Below are 19,255 nucleotides of genomic sequence, written 5' to 3'. Positions count from 1 at the left end.
ATATGTGCTGATAAGATATTTATATATATGCTGATATTAAATTTTGAGTGTTAACACACGCATCAAAAACTGCGCTCAACTACGTACACACGCACGCACACATATGCATGCCTACGTACGAACACACGTGTCAAAATAACATTGGGCATACCATTGTCTGAAATGTGAAAACGTGTCTTTTTTAATATATATACTGATATGCCACAACCCTTCACCAAACTGCGTCTATATGCATATGCAAGCATTGCGCAGATTCTGCGATGAGAATTATATATTAAGTGTTTCTATGTTATTTTACGTTTCGCTACTGTCTGCAATGTTGTAGATGCACGTGTTGTGGAGATGCGGTGAGTGTGGATATCCTGCAGCGTGTGCACGCACTTCGCTACGAACCCGAGCCGAGTTTGATTCCCGCTCACGACCAATAGCAGCGGCGATTATTTAAACCGGTCCTCGGCTTTCCCTAGGTCGACTCAGCCTTAAATGAGTACCTTGGGTGGCGTGAGAACGTTGAGCACTGGGGAGACAAAGGCGGCCGGGCGTGGTTCCTGTCAACCCACCCCCCCTCTCTCCCCCCGTGCGCCCTTGCTGGCCTTCGTAGGTGCTAAGTGCACTTGCCCCCGACTAGTTGAGGCTATGGGGGGTGGGGGGATCTTTGTCTTTGTATGGGTCGCAGAGCGTTTGACGCGTGAGCCGAGCGATGGGCGGTGGACTGTGTACGGTGCGAAAGAAGTTCAACATAAAATGAATAGAAACCCGCTCTGGGACTTGCCAACAGGGCCTATAGGTCGACTGCCTGAGCCTTGAATGGATGCCCGGTGCGGTGTGTAAAGCCTCGGCACCCGGGGGATACAAAGACGGCTGGGCGCCACAACACCCGCCTCGCGCGCGCCGTGAAGACCTTAATAGGTGCTCGCTAACCAGCACTTGCCCCGACAGTCTCTGTTAAGGCTATACGGGAGAACTTTGTCTTTGTATGTATGTGTGTACGTGTGAATGTGTGTGTGGAGCGGTAGTGTAGTGGGTTAGCGCGCTGCGCTACGCACCCGGTGACCCGAGTTCGATTCCCGCTCACGGACAAGACCGGTGACGATTATCTAATGCGGTCTGGGCCTCTTCTAGGTCGACTCAGCCTCAAATGAGTGCCTGGTGCGGTGTGTAAAACACATCGCCACTGGGGAGACAAAGGCGGTCGGGCGTGGTACTGGCCACCCCACCCCCTCGCGTGCCGTACCGGCCTTCATAGGTGCTCGCTAACCGGCACTTGCCCCAACAGTCTGCGTTAAGACTATACGGGGGATCTTTGTATGTTGTGTGTACACACGTGACAAAGCGCACGCCGGTCAATGACACACGAGGCTGTTGTGTATGTCGAGACCTCTTACGAGGGCTTCCAAATGAAACAAAATATTTGGTGAAGCGGAGGTAGTACATAAGGCACAAATATCAACAACAACAACATATACTCAACACACGCGGCGTTGAAATGTGACGTATATACTATTCGACGTTTCGGGCGATGGCCCTTCCTCACAGCAGATATTACAACCACAACAACAACCAAAACAATTGCAACTTCCGTGCCAATGACATGTCCAAACCGTCGCTTTGCATTGCGAACGCACTGGGGCCTATTCAAGCGCACCCGTCTATTCAACAATGCGAGGAATACGCGCTCGAATGCAGCGCCGCCGAGCCGCGCTTGCACACACACACACACAAAGTCCTCCACGCTCGTCGTGTGTGCTGTCGAGACTGGCTGCGAACCTCGATCCAATTAAAGCCAAAACGTGGGTCTGTTCGAAGATCACACCTCGAACGTTGAAAGCCCGTTCCCCGAGTGTTTGCTCGCCATCGACACGAACAAAAACACGAACAAAAAACGCTCCCAACGATTGCTGGGGACGTTCGCGAAATCGCCCAGAGGAGTCCGTGCGGCCGATGGTGCCGTGGAACTAACAAATTTACTCGCCAGAGACAATCGTGGGAAGGTGTTTCGTTTCGCACGCCTCGTTGTTGACGATAATTTGGCGCGTTGTTAATCGGTATGGTTTGTTAGGCGTGAGTATGCCGTCAATTGGAATGCTGTGCCCCGTTTGATAAGGAAAAGCCAATGCGGTTCAAAAATTGTCAATGACTGTGACATTCTTAAATTTCCGTAATCTATAAAAAAAAATTAACAACTAAAAAAAAACCCACGTGCTTGTGTAAATGACTTATTGTTATGAAACCATTCAGCATTTTATTTTAGTTCACTGCCATAAATTGAATATTTCAGAAATATTCCATGAGCAGTACACAACGGTGGATGATAAGGTTCGGTTTCGTCTTCATCAGAGCTCATCAGCAGGCCAGGGTTATTGACTCGGGCAGTTTTGTGGGAGCGAGAGAAGAGCCCATCAACAGTTGTACTCGTCAATATAAATATACATGTGGTAACGCTAGGACTTCGCCTACACAACAAATATATATATAATCTATATTATCATTTGTGGCCAGGTCGCTTCTAAAAAATAAGAGCTAAAAAGCTCACTGGGCCTTAGCTGGTAAAATAAAATAAAAAAAGCAAACCGCGAATATTAAAATAGTTTTTTTTTTATATAGCTAAATAGCAATATTAATGCTGTAATTGTTATTACACTCGTGCACACGTTTCATTTATGTATTTATTACAACGTTAGTACGCACATCACAATGGGGTCGTTGCATCCGTGATGACTGCAACGCCAAGAAGCAAACCGCGAATATTGAATATTGTTCGCGCACCGCACGTCACGTGCCGTAACACGTGACGTGCGCGCGCATCTGATTGGCTGCTGGGGGTGGGGAGTGGGAATACCCCGGGAGTGACATCGCGTCTGGTCACGTGCTCAGACGTTGAGAGGACGTCGATCGGACGTCGAAAAAGACGTTGAGAGGACGTCGGAAAAAGACGTCGGGAGGACGTTAATGGAGGCACGAGAGCGCCCGTTGTGTGTCCGCACCTCTTACTTTGGCTCCTGAATAAAACAAAAAAAATGTACTTGGTGATGCCCGCTTGATGTATGCTGCGGCGATGGGCAGTGATGCATTAAGCGCAAATATCGACAACATATCCTGTAAAGGTGACCTAGATACTATTCGACGTTTCGGGCGATGGCCCTTCTTCACAGCAGATATCAACAACAACAACAAAAACACGCGCAACTTCTAAGCCAATATAATGTCCCATCCCGTCGCTTGACATTGCAAACACGGGGCCTAACGGGGATTGCGAACGAAAGGGAAGAGATCGGATTTTTGTAATTGCATTTTGCAGCCTTACGCGGTGCACAGAAAGACAAAGATCCCCCCCCCGTATAGCCTCAACAGACTGTTGGGGCAAGTGCAGATAAGCGTGCACCTATGAAGGCCGGGACGGTACCACGAGAAGGGGGTGGGTGGCCAGCACCACGCCTCCACACCGCACCAGGTACTTATTTGAGGCTGAGTCGACCTAGGGGAGGAGGCCCAGGACCGGTTCAGATAATCGTCACCGGTGTTGGACGTAAGCGGGAATCGAACTCGGGTGGCCGGGTTCGTTGCGCGATCGCGAATCACACACACTCACTCACACACTCACTCACACACTCACTCATTCACACACTCACTCACTCACACACTCACTCACACACACACTCACTCACACACTCACACACTCACTCACTCACACACTCACTCACACACTCACTCACACACTCACTCACTCACACACTCACTCACACACTCACTCACACACTCATTCACACACTCACTCACACACTCACTCACTCACACACTCATTCACACACTCACTCACTCACACACTCACTCACACACTCACTCACACACTCACTCACTCACACTCACTCACACACACACTCACTCACTCACTCACACACTCACACACTCACTCACTCACACACTCACTCACACACTCACTCACACACACACTCACTCACACACTCACTCACACAATCACTCACACGCGCGCACGTAAACCGAGGTTCATTTGTTAAATTGGCAGCATCTCTTTGGCTGGCTCCAGCTCTGCTGATGAGACTGAGCGTCCAAAACCGGTCCATGATCTGCCTGCTCATACGCTGCTGTGGGGAGACATCGGCGGGCAGGAGGCTAGGATATGCTGATGGCCATGCAATGCAATTGTATATATACATATTTTTTTTCTATTGCGGAACAAACTTCTGTCAATGTTTTGTTCAACTATCTATTTATATAAATATCATTACGTATTGTGCGTGTCCACGTGTGTCAGAATTTGATAAATGCATTGGCACTTCATGGCTTAATCTTGCCGGGTGGTGGCGGGCCGATGACAATAATTGTTTTGGGCATAAAACTACCACGTGGCCTAACCCCCCAAAAAACACGCGGATTATCATTGCATGTATGTGTATATTGTGTTCGCGTGTACGCCTGCGGAATTGTACAATCCTACACGCTCACGTACGACGATGTTGTGTATATTATGCTTACGGAAAGTATGACCGCCTATGCTTGTGTCCTGTGCGTGTGTGTGTATATATATACGTACATCTGTGTACATCGCATGCGTACGCAATTATACCATGTTTATTGAATATATTTGCATAACACGAGTAGTGCATATTATCACGGCTATACATTGTAGATTTCTGTAGCCCCATCTCCGATGAACACAGCTTGCTACATTCGGTGCGAAAGAAGTTCAACATACACAACGCCTACATTACACATTATTGCCATTCTACCCACGGCAAGTATACGCTATCGTACATGCTCATAGCGTGTGTATGTAGAGCTTCTTTCGCACCGTACGTAGTCAAGCGTGCTCATCGGAGGCGCCGTATAACACCGTGCAATTATGACTGAACTTGCACGCGCACGATACTGCCACTTACAAACAACCACATCTTCATTGCACGTCTTTGCAACACACCTACACACCGAAGCATTGACCGCCCGTCTTATAACGGCCACACATAAACAACTGTCCACCAATATATATAGACCCACGGGCACTCTAAATTACCGTAGAGTATTGTGTACAATCACGTTAATTCGTAAGCGGAACTCTGTGCTATACCGAGATTTTAATATGTACATTTTAAAACGTCCCATCAGCCTATTGTTTTTTTTTAATCGAGCAAGCATTTTTATCCTGGCCTAACGACTTGGGGAAAGAGCTCTTTATTGTCGGTATTGTTGTTGTTGTTGTTATTGTTGTTGCATCGCAGAGAGATCCTACAGCACGTTGTATACTAACAAATACGAGAGCGAGATAGACACGGAGAGGGGCGAGAGAGGGGGGACGAGGGGGAGAGATTGACACGTGGGAGGCCCAGGTGTTTTGATTATAGAGGCGAGTGAATAATTTATCAGGAGTGGTTCTCTCCACATCACCACCACCACCACCACCGATTGTGGACGCCCAGCAGCCGTCGTGGTTCTTCTTAAGGGTCGCCCGGAGACGGCGGTCTCCCTGCCTTTTGTTGTTTTCCTTGCGGTGGTGGCTCAAATGAGTTGCCAGCCGGTGGCCGTTACGAAGCCGCTGCAAAGATTCACGGCTTCGACGAATCCAGCCACGCGCATCTGATCGTGCGTAGACGCCAGAGAACGCACGAGCCCATTCGACATGCCCGCGTGGTCAATGATTTAGACTGCTTTTTACGTGGCCCTATGTGGCCATCGGTCTATTGGCCTTCCAGACCAATGTTATCGGGCATGGTTTGCTTGAAGGCGAGCTATGTAAGTCTGCGCCGCATGCGGTACATTCTGGCGATCATCATCGTGAGCAACAGCATCGCCAGAGCCTGCTGCTGCTGTTATTGACAACAGCACTTCGCATGCAGCAATGTCGTACACAACAAAGACAAAGATCCCCCGTATAGCCTCTAACAGACTGTTGCGACAAGTGCTGTTTGCGAGCATCTACGCAGGCCGGCACTGCACACGAGGGGGTGGGTTGCCAGCACCACGCCCGGCCGCCTTTGTCTCCCTCGCTGCGATGTTTACACAGCGCACGAGGAACTCGTTTGAGGCTGAGTCGACCAAGGACCGCTTCAGATAATCGTCACTGGGTTGTCGGTGGCCGTGTGTCGAACTCTGGTCGCCGGGTTCGTAGCGCCGACCGCTGCTACGCTACCGCACCCCCCACCGTACACGCAACACAACTAACCAGTGGGGGGGGGGTCGGGTGGAGGGTGGTGATGAATGGAACGGGCTCGCTGAATCTGTGCACGATACAACAACAACAACAAAAGGAAAACCCCCCGCAAAGTTTTCCATCGTTGCAGAGAGAAATATAAACGAACACATTTTACAACTTAAAACAAAAACAACAACAAAACCTAATCGATATTCGCGTTCGATCGATAGGGCGCGAGGTTTATGCGTTTGCGAGCGAGGGAGTCGCGTCGGCCGAAGTTTCTTGACATCCCCCCCCGCCGGGTCCCAGTTAGGGGGCCATCCGTGTAGTAGGTACGCGAAGATCTGTCAAAACTTGACCCCTCCATCCGCTCCCTGTACGCACGCGGACTTTTTACACCCCCCCCCCCCCACCTGCGTACGTAGGCTTGACCCCCCCCCCCCCATCGAATCCTATAGAACGGCCGATATTTAATCCACGCAAAAACGATCAAGGATTAATAATATTCACGTGTTTACGCAAACAGATAGTCCACCGCCGGACTATCTAACTCATCTGAAGACCAATGTAGACAAATTATTATCGAGGCTTCACTCCCGTTTCTTATGCGTACATTGTCAGTAGAGACCCCCCCCATACGCAAGCTACGCATTTGAGTTACCCTCCCCCTCCTCTCCCCCCTCCATGCGTACGTACTCAGGCGAAGGAACTCCGAGGTCTCGACGTGAGTGGACAATAACGTTTGCCATTACGTCCACAAACCAAATATGATAGTTACGATGATAATGCCGACGAATTGCGATTCCACGAACCCTTTGTCAAGCTGCTGCCGGTAGCGAGGTGTTAACGCCCTCGCCTGGTATGCAGGAGGTTCGTGGGTTCGATCCACGACCGCGTACGCCTGCTGCTGTATATTTGGAGTCTGCGTGCGTGTCTCTCTCTCCCCCACCCCCCCGTGGTCGCGTGGATTTTTCTCGGGGTCCTCCAATATTTTGACTTTCACATTTAGAAACACGCACCCAAGCGTATTTTGCCTGCTCTGAAATGCCCACGCGATGATAAGCCACTTCGTTCGGCTGTCATTCGTGGTGAAGTCGCTTCTGAATTAGAGCTATGTAGCTAAGTGGCGGGCCTTAGCTGGTGAAATAAAAACAAATAGATATTTCGATTTAAAGCTTTCGTGACTGCAGGGATTCATCTTCTTGGTTATTTCGGTAAAGTCACGTAGAAGGGAAGTAATAAAATAATAAAAATAAAACATAATAAAATCATTCTCACGACGTTTCGGCTACAACGCAAGCAGCCGTCTTCTACGTGACTTTACCGAAGGAACCAAGAAAACAAATATATAGTTTAGTGTATAAGGCCTCCCTATCTAACGCAGTGTCGTTGATCGCGGTCGTTTGGCCATACTTCACCACGCCGGTCCATGTGCTGATTGGTGGTGGCAAACAATAAACGTTTAGGAACCGAGACGTGGTTACAGAACATCACTCGCCTACCGATCGATGTTCAGCCTTGACCGGCTAAGATTATGGTTTTTGTTTAATCAGTCGCCACGCGAACTACCGTGCCCACCGCTCCAACCGAGGTTCATAAGTTAAATGGTATATATATATGCATTGTGTTTGTATAAAAGATGCCTATACGTGCCATGCTGCCCATGCAATTCACTCGCCTGGCTATTCTAATATCATGCCAGAAAGTGCAATGGTTAATATTTGATGATGGCACAAACATTAATTTCACAGACAAGACTCGCCCCCCCCTCTACCTCCCCCCCTCCCCAGCTCCATAGCCCCCGCTCCCCACACTCCCCGATTTATATTTCATACGTTTGCATAATTATTTAGACCCTGATTATTAAACTAAAGGCATACAACCGAGAAATAATATTTATTAAAAAAAACACTCTTACTCGGGGAACAATGTAAGTATTACATATCCCCCCCCCCCCCCCCCCTTATTAACCGCTTGTGTATAATGAACGCGGCGTTGATTTCATAGGCAAACGTTGATTTATATTGCTGCTGTTGTAAGGTTAAATAACACCGCGTGTTCTGAGCTTGCACGGTACGATGGTAAGGGGAGGGGGGGTGCAAGTGCTCGCGCGCGTGCGGGGAGCGGTGGCGCAGCGGTTAGCGCGTTGCTTGGAAGACACCCGGCAAACCGAGTTCGATTCGCGCTCACAGCCACCAACGCCAGTGGCGATTATCTGAACCGGTCCCGATCCTTCCCCCTAGGTCTACTCAGCCTCAAATGAGTCTTGCGGCGATGTCTAAGGCATCGCATCGCCACGAGGGCGATACAGAAAGCCGGGCGTGGTGCTGACCGCCACACTCCCCTCGTGTACCGTACCGGCCTTCATTAGGTGCCCCAAAAGTCTGTGAAGGCTCTACTGGGGATCTTCGTCTTTGTGTCAACTTATGCGTGTCCGTTTCGCTGTCCACGTGCTATAAACACATTCACGGTGCGCCTTGTGAATGCGACCAAAGGCCAGTTGGCCGAAACGTCGAGGTACTCAATTTCATCTGGCGAATTGCCCGATGATGCTGGATGCAATTACCAGCGAAACGTCGTACTCAAATTGTAAATGTTGTGGTTTCACGCTTCAACACACCGGTGGGCTAAAGCAGTGAACTATTTGTCTTTTGTCAACGTGACACTTTTTTACTGATTGGCCGTGTCGGGTGGTGGAGGGTTACGACACATTTATAAATAACGCGATCTAAACCCAAAAACGTTGATTATGAATAATATTGGTCGCGAAAGCCTACGTGTTAAACAGTAAAATATTTATTTTTTATTTTTTCGTATGTCGTGTGTCTTAAAATAATTTCGCCCGTCGTGGTATCGTGTGTACGTACACGTATGTACGTGTGTGTGTGTGTGTATTGAGCGAGTGGTGGCGCAGTGGTTGTGCGGGCGCGCAACGATGGGTTCGATTCCAGCCCGCAGATGATCACGCCTGTTGGGCCATCTCTCACAAACCGCGCACCAACTCGCCGTGACCCCCCGTGGCGAAGTATGGCCAAACGACCCCCCACGAGCGAGCGACGCGGTTGTAAATGATCGCTGTTGAATTATCACTCGTAGCACAATCGGCCACGTACGGTGCGGAAGAAGTTCGACACGCGTGGTTTGTCGTACGCACACCGAAATAGGCACTCGCTAGCAGGACATTTACCCCCAACGCACACACACGCACGCGCGCGCAACATATAATCTACGGTGCACGTGGAAAAGGCACGCGTGTGTGTCCGTACGTGTGTCCGCAGTGGACACTCTCATGCATACACACGTTGTTTTTCTTACACACACACAGGAATATAAACGCGTACACACGTAAACAAAACAAAGACAAAGATCCCCTGTATAGACATAACAGGCTGGAGGGGCAAGTGCTGATCGCGAGTAGCACCTAACGAAGGCCCGGGACTGCACCCGAGTGCCTTAGTGGTGGCCAGCATCACTCCTGGCCGCCTTTGTCTCCCCAGTAACGGTGTTTACGCACTCCGCCAGCTTACTCATTTTACGCTGAGTGGATCTGGACACACAACGTGCACGCAAGCACTGCACGTTGCACAAATCACCCCCCCCCCTCTCGTGTAGACTTTGTCGCACTGTTGTCTATAAGCGCAGTGAGTGAGCGGATTTTGAGGCCATTCGGGCAGCGGTGTGACGAGAACCACGCCTTGGCCGCCTTGTCTTCCCAAATGCTGATGTTTGCAACGCCGCACCGGGGAACTACTTTAAGGCTGAGTCGACCTAGGGAAGCTTCTTCTAAGTTGGTTCTGATGTCACTTGTCACCGATGATAGCCGTGAATAATAAACTCGGCTTGCCCGGGTCGTAGCGCAACGCGCTAACCACTGCGCCACCGCTCACCCAAACAAGTTCAAAAAAATAAACACGCGCACATCAAACAAACAAAGATCCCCCGTATAGCCTGCACGGACTTTTGGGGCAAGTGCTGTCTGCGAGCAGCACCCATGAAGGGCCAACACGGCGCACGCGCACATACACACGTACATACACACATACATACACAATAACACACTCAACAACACACTCACACGCGAATGCACAGGCCAATTCATACGCACCCACCCACGCGTGCAAACACACGGAGATACAAACACAACACACACAAAAGACAAAGATCCCCCGTGTAGCCTGTAACAGACTGTTGGGGCAAGTGCTGTTAGCGAGCACCTATAAAGGCCGGCACGGCACGCGAGGGGGTGGGTGTCCAACACCACACCCGGCCGCCTTTGTCTCACTCGTGGCAATGTTTACACATCGCACCGGGTACTCATTTGAGGCTGAGTCGACCTAGGGGAGGCCCAGGACCCGTTTCGATAATCGTCACCACCGGTGTTTGCCGTGAGAAGGAATCGCAAACCCGGGTCGCCGGGTTCGTAGCGCAGCGTAGCGCTAACCGCTACACCACCGCTCCCCACACAACAACACTAACACACACAAACACACCAACAGACATACGTACACACAAACACACTCGCGCAAGCACGCACACTTTCAATCATACGCAACATTTCGGGAGTCACGTACCCAACCATACACACATGCATAGGGTACACGCACACAACCACACAGACACACTCACAATAACTAAGACAAAGATCCCCCGTACACCCTTAACAGTCTGCTAGGGGCAAGTGCTGTTTGCGAACACCTATGAAGACCGGCACGGCACACGAGGGGGTGGGTGGCCAACACCACGCCCGGCCGCCTTTGTCTCCCCAGTGGCGATGTTGGCCGTGAGCGGAATTCGAACTCGTGTCGCCGGGCGCGGTAGTGCAGCGCGCTAATCACTGCGCCACCGCTCCCCAAGCACGCTAACACTTACGTGAAACGCACATGCACACTCATACGTACAGACTCACACAAAACATACATGCATGCATGCAGAACGACACTCACACGCACATACAAATGTGCACAGACACACGGAAACACGACGCCGTCCACGCAAACGCATTACAGACACTAAAACTTGACCCCACAAACACAGACACCAATAAACATATGCCTAACACACATATATACATACACACAAATTCACACAAACGCATGCACACACAAAACACAACACACACCAATACACAGACAAAACCCATCACACCAACACACACACACAAAGGCAAAGATCCCCGTATAGCCTTAACAGACTGTTGGGGCAAGTGCTGTTAGCGAGCACCTATGAAGGCCGGCACGGCACACGAGGGGGTGGGTGGCCAGCACCACACACCAATACACATACAGTACATACAAACACACATTCACTCTGATACACGAATACATTCGTGAAACATAATTACATTCGAAAACACACGAACGCACACGTAGACACAGTATCATCATCATCATACACACATTCAAATGCAAACACGCACCAACATCAACACGCAGGTTCACACACTCGCAAATACACACACGTAGACACAAGTGTACATGTTTTTAAACGCGCACACACGTGCACAAAGACAACACACACAAAATGCACCAACACACAAACTCACAAACACGCATGCGTACACACACAGACACACACACAGATCAAATATAAATATCCCCCATTTCGCCTGAACATACTTGTGGGGCAATTGCTGTTTAGCGAGCACACAACACGCACATGCACAAAGACAAACACACGCAAAACAAACTAACACAAACACACACACACGTCAACATACACACACACGCATTCAAACACACGTTCGCGCAAACCGTACACACAAACACCAACACACGCAAACGTGCATTCAAACACACACCACGCACATGCACAAAGACAAACACACGCAAAACAAACTAACACAAACACACACACCCACGTCAACATACACACACGCATTCAAACACACGTTCGCACAAACCGTACACACAAACACCAACACACGCAAACGTGCATTCAAACACACACACACACATCGGGAAAGAACACGCTAACACACAGATAACACACGGGCGCTAATTCAAAAACACGTTCTCACACACACGCATTAAAAAAAACTGCAAACATCACACAATAACAACAACAACAACGGCCATTCGACACTAAGTGGCGGAGATGTCACCACGGCCCTTGTGCCAGGCTACGTGCACGTTGAGGCCACACAATGAACACACACACCAACACACTTTCGCACAAACACACACCAACACACTTTCACACAAACACGCACCAACATTCTCACACGCAAACACAAGTTCGTGCACGTGGAGATGAACACCCCACCGATGAACTTTCACACGCGAACCCTAACATACAAACACATTTTCACGGACACACACACACATGGACAAAACAAAGATATCCCCGTATAGTCTGAACATACTTTTGGGACAAGTGCTGTTAGCGAGCACCTATAAAGGCCGGCACTGCACACGAAGTGGATGTGGGTGGCCAGCACCACGCCCGACCGCCTTTGTCTCCCCTGTGGCGATGTTTACACAACGCCCTCGGTACTTAGTCGAGGCTGAATCGACCTAGGGGAAGCCCAGGACCGAGCCAGGTTCGTAGCCCACGGCGCTAACCACGAAACCACTGCTCCGAGCCCACGGACACACAAGCACACACGAAACAAACACTTGCGCGAACACACACACACACGTTCACACTCACGTTCACACACGCACAGTCGCACACACACATTGAAACACGTACACACACACATGCGTTCACGCAAACACACAAATACACACGCAAACACACTTTCACGCGTGTACAGACACACGCGCACGCGTTCACGCACGCACACCCATTGAAACTCACGTTAACACACACAAACACACGTGCACACACACACACACACGTCCACACACACTAACACACGTTCACACGTCGATACATACAAACACACGTCCAAACACACACACACATGCACACACATTGAAACACACTTTCACACACACGTTCGCACACACACAAACAAAGATCCCCCCTATAGCCTTAGCAGACTTTAGGAGCAAGTGCTGTTAGCGAGCACCTATGAAGACCGGCAAGGCACACGAGGTAGGGGGGGGGGGGGTCACACACATTGAAACACAAGTTCACATTAACACACACACACACGCGTGACGAGACGACACACACACACACACGCGCGCGTGGGTACTGAACCCCCCCGGCTCGCTGTCCTTACCGGACGAGGGGCGATCCGAGTAGCGGGTACAATAAACCCACGCAGGCCACGCCATCGCTTGCTGCTGCTGCTGCTGCAAAGCCAGATCAACTCCGGGACTGCCTGATGCTCCTGCTGCTGCTGCTGCTCCTGCTGCCCCCAGCCCGCCCGCGTTGGGAAGGGTCCCCATTTCCAGCGCGCTCTCCGCTGTCGCTCCTCCGTCCGTCTTGGCTCCGGGCTTGGCTCGAGACTTGGCCAAGCCTCCCAGCCCCTTGCGGTGCAAGCGGCCGCTACAGGGATTCGTTTGTCCGTCCAAGCTGAAAGCGCCGCCGCCACCACCGCCGCCACCACCACCGCCTCCTTGCCCGAGCTCGCGGATGATGATTGCGTTTCTTCCTCGACTGCCTCCTCCTCCTCCACCAACACCACCTCCACCACCACCTCCACCACCACCGACGCTAAGAACGTCGTCGTCCTCATCCTCGTCATCGCCGTCGCCGTCATCGCCGTCGTGAGCGCGTTCGTCCGCGTGGTCGCCATTGCGCCGAGTCCTCTCGGGAGAGCGACTGCTGGACGAAGCGCTGTCTCCTCCTCCTGCTCCACCACCACCACCTCCACCACCTCCACCACCGCCACCACCTCCAAGGTTCGCCTCGCCCCGCCTGCTCACCGACAGCGGCCTCGGCGGCAGGAGCAGCGCGCGGCCGCCGCCGCCTCCGAGCTCTTTGCGCCGCCCAAAGTCCGGCCTCAGGATGTTTTCGATGAAGAAGTTGGTGAGCCGGCTTGGGGGGGGCACGGCATGAGGGGGGCCGGCTGCTGCTGCTGCGGCTGCTGCTGCGGCTGCTGCTGCTGCGACTACGGCGACAGCAGGAGGAGCAATCGGCTGATGGGCGGCAGCGGCGGCGATCTCCAAGGGTGGCGAAGCAGGCGGTGGTGGTGGCGGCGGCGGCGGTAGTGGTGGTGGTGGTGGTGGTGGCGAAGATGATGACGAGGAGGAGGAGGATGAAGAGGAGCTTGAGACACGGGAGTCGGGGTCCCGGGTGCGATTGTCTTCCGCGCTCACGCCGTTATCCATGGGGGTCGCTCCTCTAGTAGCTGCGCGCCAGGCGGGAGTCAGGAGGAGCAGGACTCCCTCCTCCTCCTCCACCGGCCCCCGCCTCCTCCACCCCTCCACCTCCCCCCGCGCTACAGCCTTCCCCTGTCGCCACTGGTTACACTTTGTATCCCTCCTCTCTCTCTCTCGCTCTCTCCGTGCGATCCCTCGCCTCGGTCCGCGTCTCTTCCCCCGCTGTTGTCTGCCCGCGCCCTGCCCGATCTCCCCGCTTGCTCGCCCGCTCGCTCTCTCGCTCTCTCGCCCGCCTCACCGACGACCCACAACAATCAGCGGCAGGAGCAGACGCAAATCAGCAGCGGCCACCACCAACACCGCAACAGCAGCAGCAGCAGATGTTGATGCTGCAACGTGAGGATGGCAGAGAGACGCGGCGACTTGCCACGGGTGCCGCCGTCGCCGCCGCGGCGGAGATGGCAGCTTGTGCCGATATGGGCTTCCGTTCTTGGTGCTGATGCTGCTGCTGTTGCTGCTGCTGCTGATGATGATGTTGCTGCTAATGCTGCTGTTGCTGCCGCTATGGCGGCGATAGCGGTGGCAGCAGCAGCGGCGGCGGCGTCGTCGCTGGGAGAGAAAGACGCGGCAGCGGAGGGGTGAAGGAGAGAGAGAGAATCCTTCTCGATGGGATGGCTCTGCCCCAACCGCGATGCGCGATTACGCGGAGGAGGAGGAGGAGGCGGAGGAGGAGGAGGAGGAAGAGGAGGCGAATCTCATCGTCGTGGCGCGTAAGCCCGCGGCGCGCGTTCCAGTTCAGGCAGTTCGCCGCGAATTCATTCCACGCGTCTCGGGCGTTCACTCACGAGCAGCGGGGACAGCGGGAACAGCACCCCCACCGACTCGCGGGGCCCCCACCCCGCCGCGAGGCGAAGCCGACCCGGCACGCCAGTCACCACGACCCAAATCGTGCACTTTTACTCGGCCGAAATGAATGCCCTGCCCACCACCACCACCAACACCACCACCCCCAAGATGCAAACTGTTGTTACGACTACGACCACTTTAGCGCGTCGATAACCGCCAGGGTTGCTGCTGCTGCTGCTAGACTACCGTTATTCGCTACGTTACAATTATTGTTATAATAATAACAATTGTTATTCAAAAAAAAATATTCTTACTTTGCTTTTGCTCGCTGTGATAATGAACGAGAGCGGTGGGACTGCACGCTCGAGAGAGAGAGAGAAACAGACAGACAGAGAGAGAGACACAGAGGCGAGCAGAGAAGAGAGAGCGCGCAGAGAATTGGAGACGGCGGTTGGGTGGTGGTCGTGATGATGGTGGTGGTGATGGTGGCTGCTTGGCCAGGGTTAAAGCTGATAGCCTCCCCCCTCCACCCCCCGTGTGTGTGTGTGTGCGTCTCTCTCTCTCGCTCGCTCGCTCGCTCCCTCTCCGTCCGCGAGCCGCGTGACGCACTGATGTGCGATCAATTCCCTGAGAGGCGAGCTCTTATTGCTGCTCCATGATACAAAGCACGTGACACCTCGCGCAACGCGCGCGCGCGACCAATGGCGAGCGCGATCGGCGACCCGACCGCGTAATGATGCCCTCGTGTATGCACGCACGTGTATATATATATGTACACAAAGACAAAGAACACCCGTGTAGGCTTTTATCAGACCTTTTGGGGGGAGGTGGGCAAGTGTTGTTAGCGAGCACCTATGAAGGCCGGAACGACACGCGAGTGGGGGGGAGGGGGTGAGCGGGTGGTTGGACAGCACCGCGCCCGGCCGCCTTTGTCTCCACAGTGGCGATGTTCACACCGCCGCAGCAGGTACTCGTTTGAGGCTGAGTCGACCTAGGGGAGGCTCGGGTAACCCGGTTCAGACGATCGTCACTGTTGTGAGCGGGAATCGAACTCGGCGCGTCGGGTTTCGTAGCGCGGCGCGCTAACCGGTGCACCGCCGCTCCCCATATGTACGCACACACAGGCATGCGTGTCTGCGTACGTGCGTGGTATGTGTACGAGCTTGTTTGCGCATTGAACGTGTGCTCGCGCGCGCGCGTGTGCGCGCGTCTTGTGTCGGGGAGTGGTGGCGCAGTGGTTGGCGCACTGCGATTGCAATCATCCCGACCAAAACCTGACTTCGATTGCCGGCCGGCGGACATCACGGGTGCGGTGGCAAGCGGTATCTGATTATGTTTATTGTTGGTTGTGGGAGGGGGTTGGCATTCCCCTAGATTGGCTCAGCCTCAAATTAGTCGTACATGGTGTGGTACGTGCGTGCTTGTGTGTGGGGGGGGGAGCGGTGGTGGAGCGGTTAGCGCGTTGTGCTACGAACCCGGCAACCCGAGTTTGATTCCCGCTCACGGCCGACACCAGTGACGATTATCTGAACCGGTCCTGGGCCTCCCCTATGTCGACTCAGCCTAAAATGAGTACCTGGTGCGATGTGTAAACATCGCCACTGGGGAGACAAAGGCGGCCGGGTGTGGTGTTGGCCACCCACCCCCTCGTGTGCCGTGTCGGCCTTCATAGGTGCTTGCTAACAGCACTTGCCCCTACAGCCTGTTAAGGCTACACGTCGGATCGTAGCCTTTGTCTTTGTGTGGGGGTGCGCATCATCAGAAATGAAGGAGGCATTAGTGGCTGGGCGTGGTGCTGGCCACCCGACCCTGCTCGTACGCCGTGGTCGGCCTGAGTAGATGCTCGCGAACAGCACTTGCCCCAACAGTCTGTTAAGCCTATACGGGGGATCTTAGTCTTTGTTTGTTATTAATGGGGAGCGGTGGTGTAGCGGTTAAGCGCGCTCCGCTATCTACGAATCCGGCGACCCGAGGTTCCCATTCCCGCTCACGGCCAACACCAGCGACGATTATTATCTGAACCGGTCATGGGCCTCCCCTAGATCGACTCAGCCTCAAATAAGCATCTGGTTCGGTGTGAAAATATCGCCACTGGGGGAGACAAAGGCGGCCGGGCGTGGTGAATGCCACCGCTCCCCCTCGTATATCGTTCCGACCGTTACAGACGCTCACTAACAGCCCTTGCCCCAAAAGTTTTGTCAAGAACACACGGGGGGGGGGGGGGGGGAGGTTCTTCGCATGTAATGCTGCATCGCCTAAAGACAGCGGCGTAGAACGGAACGTGAAAATCCGCCATCGGAACGGTTCGTGCGCGCGTGCGTGTGTGCATGCGCGCGCGCGGCATGTGACAATTGTATACTTGTACACTGTACAATTTAAGCCCTGGCTTTCGTAAACAAAAAAATTAAAACCCAAATGGTACAATTGCATTATACTCACAGCATGCACGTTGGCTAGCCGCGCGCGCACGCACGCACGCACGCGCGCGTTGGTTCGTTGGAAAGCACGCGGGGGGGTTGTGGACACGCGGTTACATTGAGGCATCTGCGTAGGCATGACAAGCGGGGGGGGGGGGGTCTGGTCAGTTCTGCGAAACGTGAAGGGTCACCGCCAACACGTGCGTGCCACGCTGGTGACGTTCCACTTACCTCGCCGCGTTATCGATGCCCACTTCTTTAGTCGTCGGCCACACCGATTGTTTTTTGGTTTTTTAGCCGCGCGTGTGTTTGTGTGTTAGTGTGTTTGTGCGTTTGTGCGTTTGTTTGTTTGTGCGTTTGTGTGTTTGTGTGTTTGTGCGTTTGTGTGTTTGTGCGTTTGTGTGTTTGTTCGTTTGTGTGTTTGTGCGTTTGTGTGTTTGTGCGTTTGTGTGTTTGTGTGTTTGTGTGTTTGTGCGTTTGTGTGTTTGTGCGTTTGTGTGTTTGTTCGTTTGTGTGTTTGTGCGTTTGTGTGTTTGTTCGTTTGTGTGTTTGTTCGTTTGTGTGTTTGTGCGTTTGTGTGTTTGTGCGTTTGTGTGTTTGTGCGTTTGTGTGTTTGTGCGTTTGTGTGTTTGTGTGTTTGTGCGTTTGTGTGTTTGTGCGTTTGTGCGTTTGTGCGTTTGTGTGTGCATACAGGCGCTCGCTCACAACACTTGCCGCCACAGTCTGTTAAGGATATACCGGGGTGGGGTGGGGGGGTATATTTGTGTGTACATATATATCTATAATTGGGGCAGGGGTGGTGGTAGTGCCGTTGTAAGCGCACTACGCTACGAAACGCATGCTCGATTCTCGCTCACGGCCAACACCAGTGGCGACGACTATCTGAACCGGTCCTGGGCCTCCCCTAGGTCGACTCAGCCTCAAATAAGTACCCGGTGCGGTGTGTAAAAACACCGCCACTGGGGAGACAAAGGCGGCAAGGCGTGGTTCTGGCCTCACCATCGCCTCGCTCGCCGTTCCGCACTTGCCCCGAAAGTCTGTGCAGGCTATACGGGGGATCTTTGTGTATAGCGGACAATTACTCAACACGGATGTGATTTCGTCCTTGATTAGATTTAGAAGAAACGAATTCTGGCACTTTCAGTATCGCATTCTCAATTGCGGCGGCCACTATGCATACATCGACGTACGTGCGCACACATTAAACACGCTTTGTGCGTACGTACGCACACGCCCGTGCATGTAGCATATTTTAGTATATGAGGAGCGGTGATGTGGTGGTTATAGCGCACCGCGCTACTAAACCGACGTCGGGAATTCCGTTCCCGCTCACGGCCAACATCGGTGGCAAATATTTTAACCGGTTCTGGTTCTCCCCTGGGTCGGCTCAGCCGTGAATGAATAACTTCTAGCATCAGACGACCATGCGTGGTTGCTGGTCACGGAGCCTCTCGTGTGCCGCTCCGGAATTGGTAGGTGCAGCTCGCTAACAGCACTTGCCCCAACAGCCTGTGCAGGCTATACGGGTGATCTTTGTCTTTGTTGCGTGGTGTCTGCCACCCACTCCCTCGTGTGCAGTGCCGGCCTTCATAGGTGCTCGCTAACAGCACTTGCCCCAACAGCCCGTGTAGGTT

General features: G+C 52.8%; 1 protein-coding gene across 1 annotated transcript in view; it reads right to left on the bottom strand.

Annotated features, from left to right (window-relative positions):
• Positions 1 to 18,963, bottom strand: part of LOC144938107 (homeobox protein engrailed-1a-like) — a 51,835-nt gene extending 32,872 nt beyond the window's left edge. Inside the window, exons 1-3 of the mRNA XM_078865805.1 lie at positions 18,914 to 18,963; positions 13,963 to 14,074; positions 13,314 to 13,563 (exon numbers count right to left, since the gene is read on the bottom strand). Of these exons, the coding sequence (XP_078721931.1) occupies positions 13,314 to 13,563; positions 13,963 to 14,074; positions 18,914 to 18,963 (412 nt within the window). The remainder of the gene's footprint in view (positions 1 to 13,313; positions 13,564 to 13,962; positions 14,075 to 18,913) is intronic.
• Between the last annotated feature and the right edge of the window lie 292 nt (positions 18,964 to 19,255).

This window comes from Lampetra fluviatilis, chromosome 21 (assembly GCF_964198595.1).
Source record: "Lampetra fluviatilis chromosome 21, kcLamFluv1.1, whole genome shotgun sequence".
Classification (NCBI taxonomy): Eukaryota; Metazoa; Chordata; class Hyperoartia; order Petromyzontiformes; family Petromyzontidae; genus Lampetra; species Lampetra fluviatilis.
Note: the sequence above shows the minus strand (reverse complement) of the source record. Positions and strands in the feature narration are given on the sequence as shown.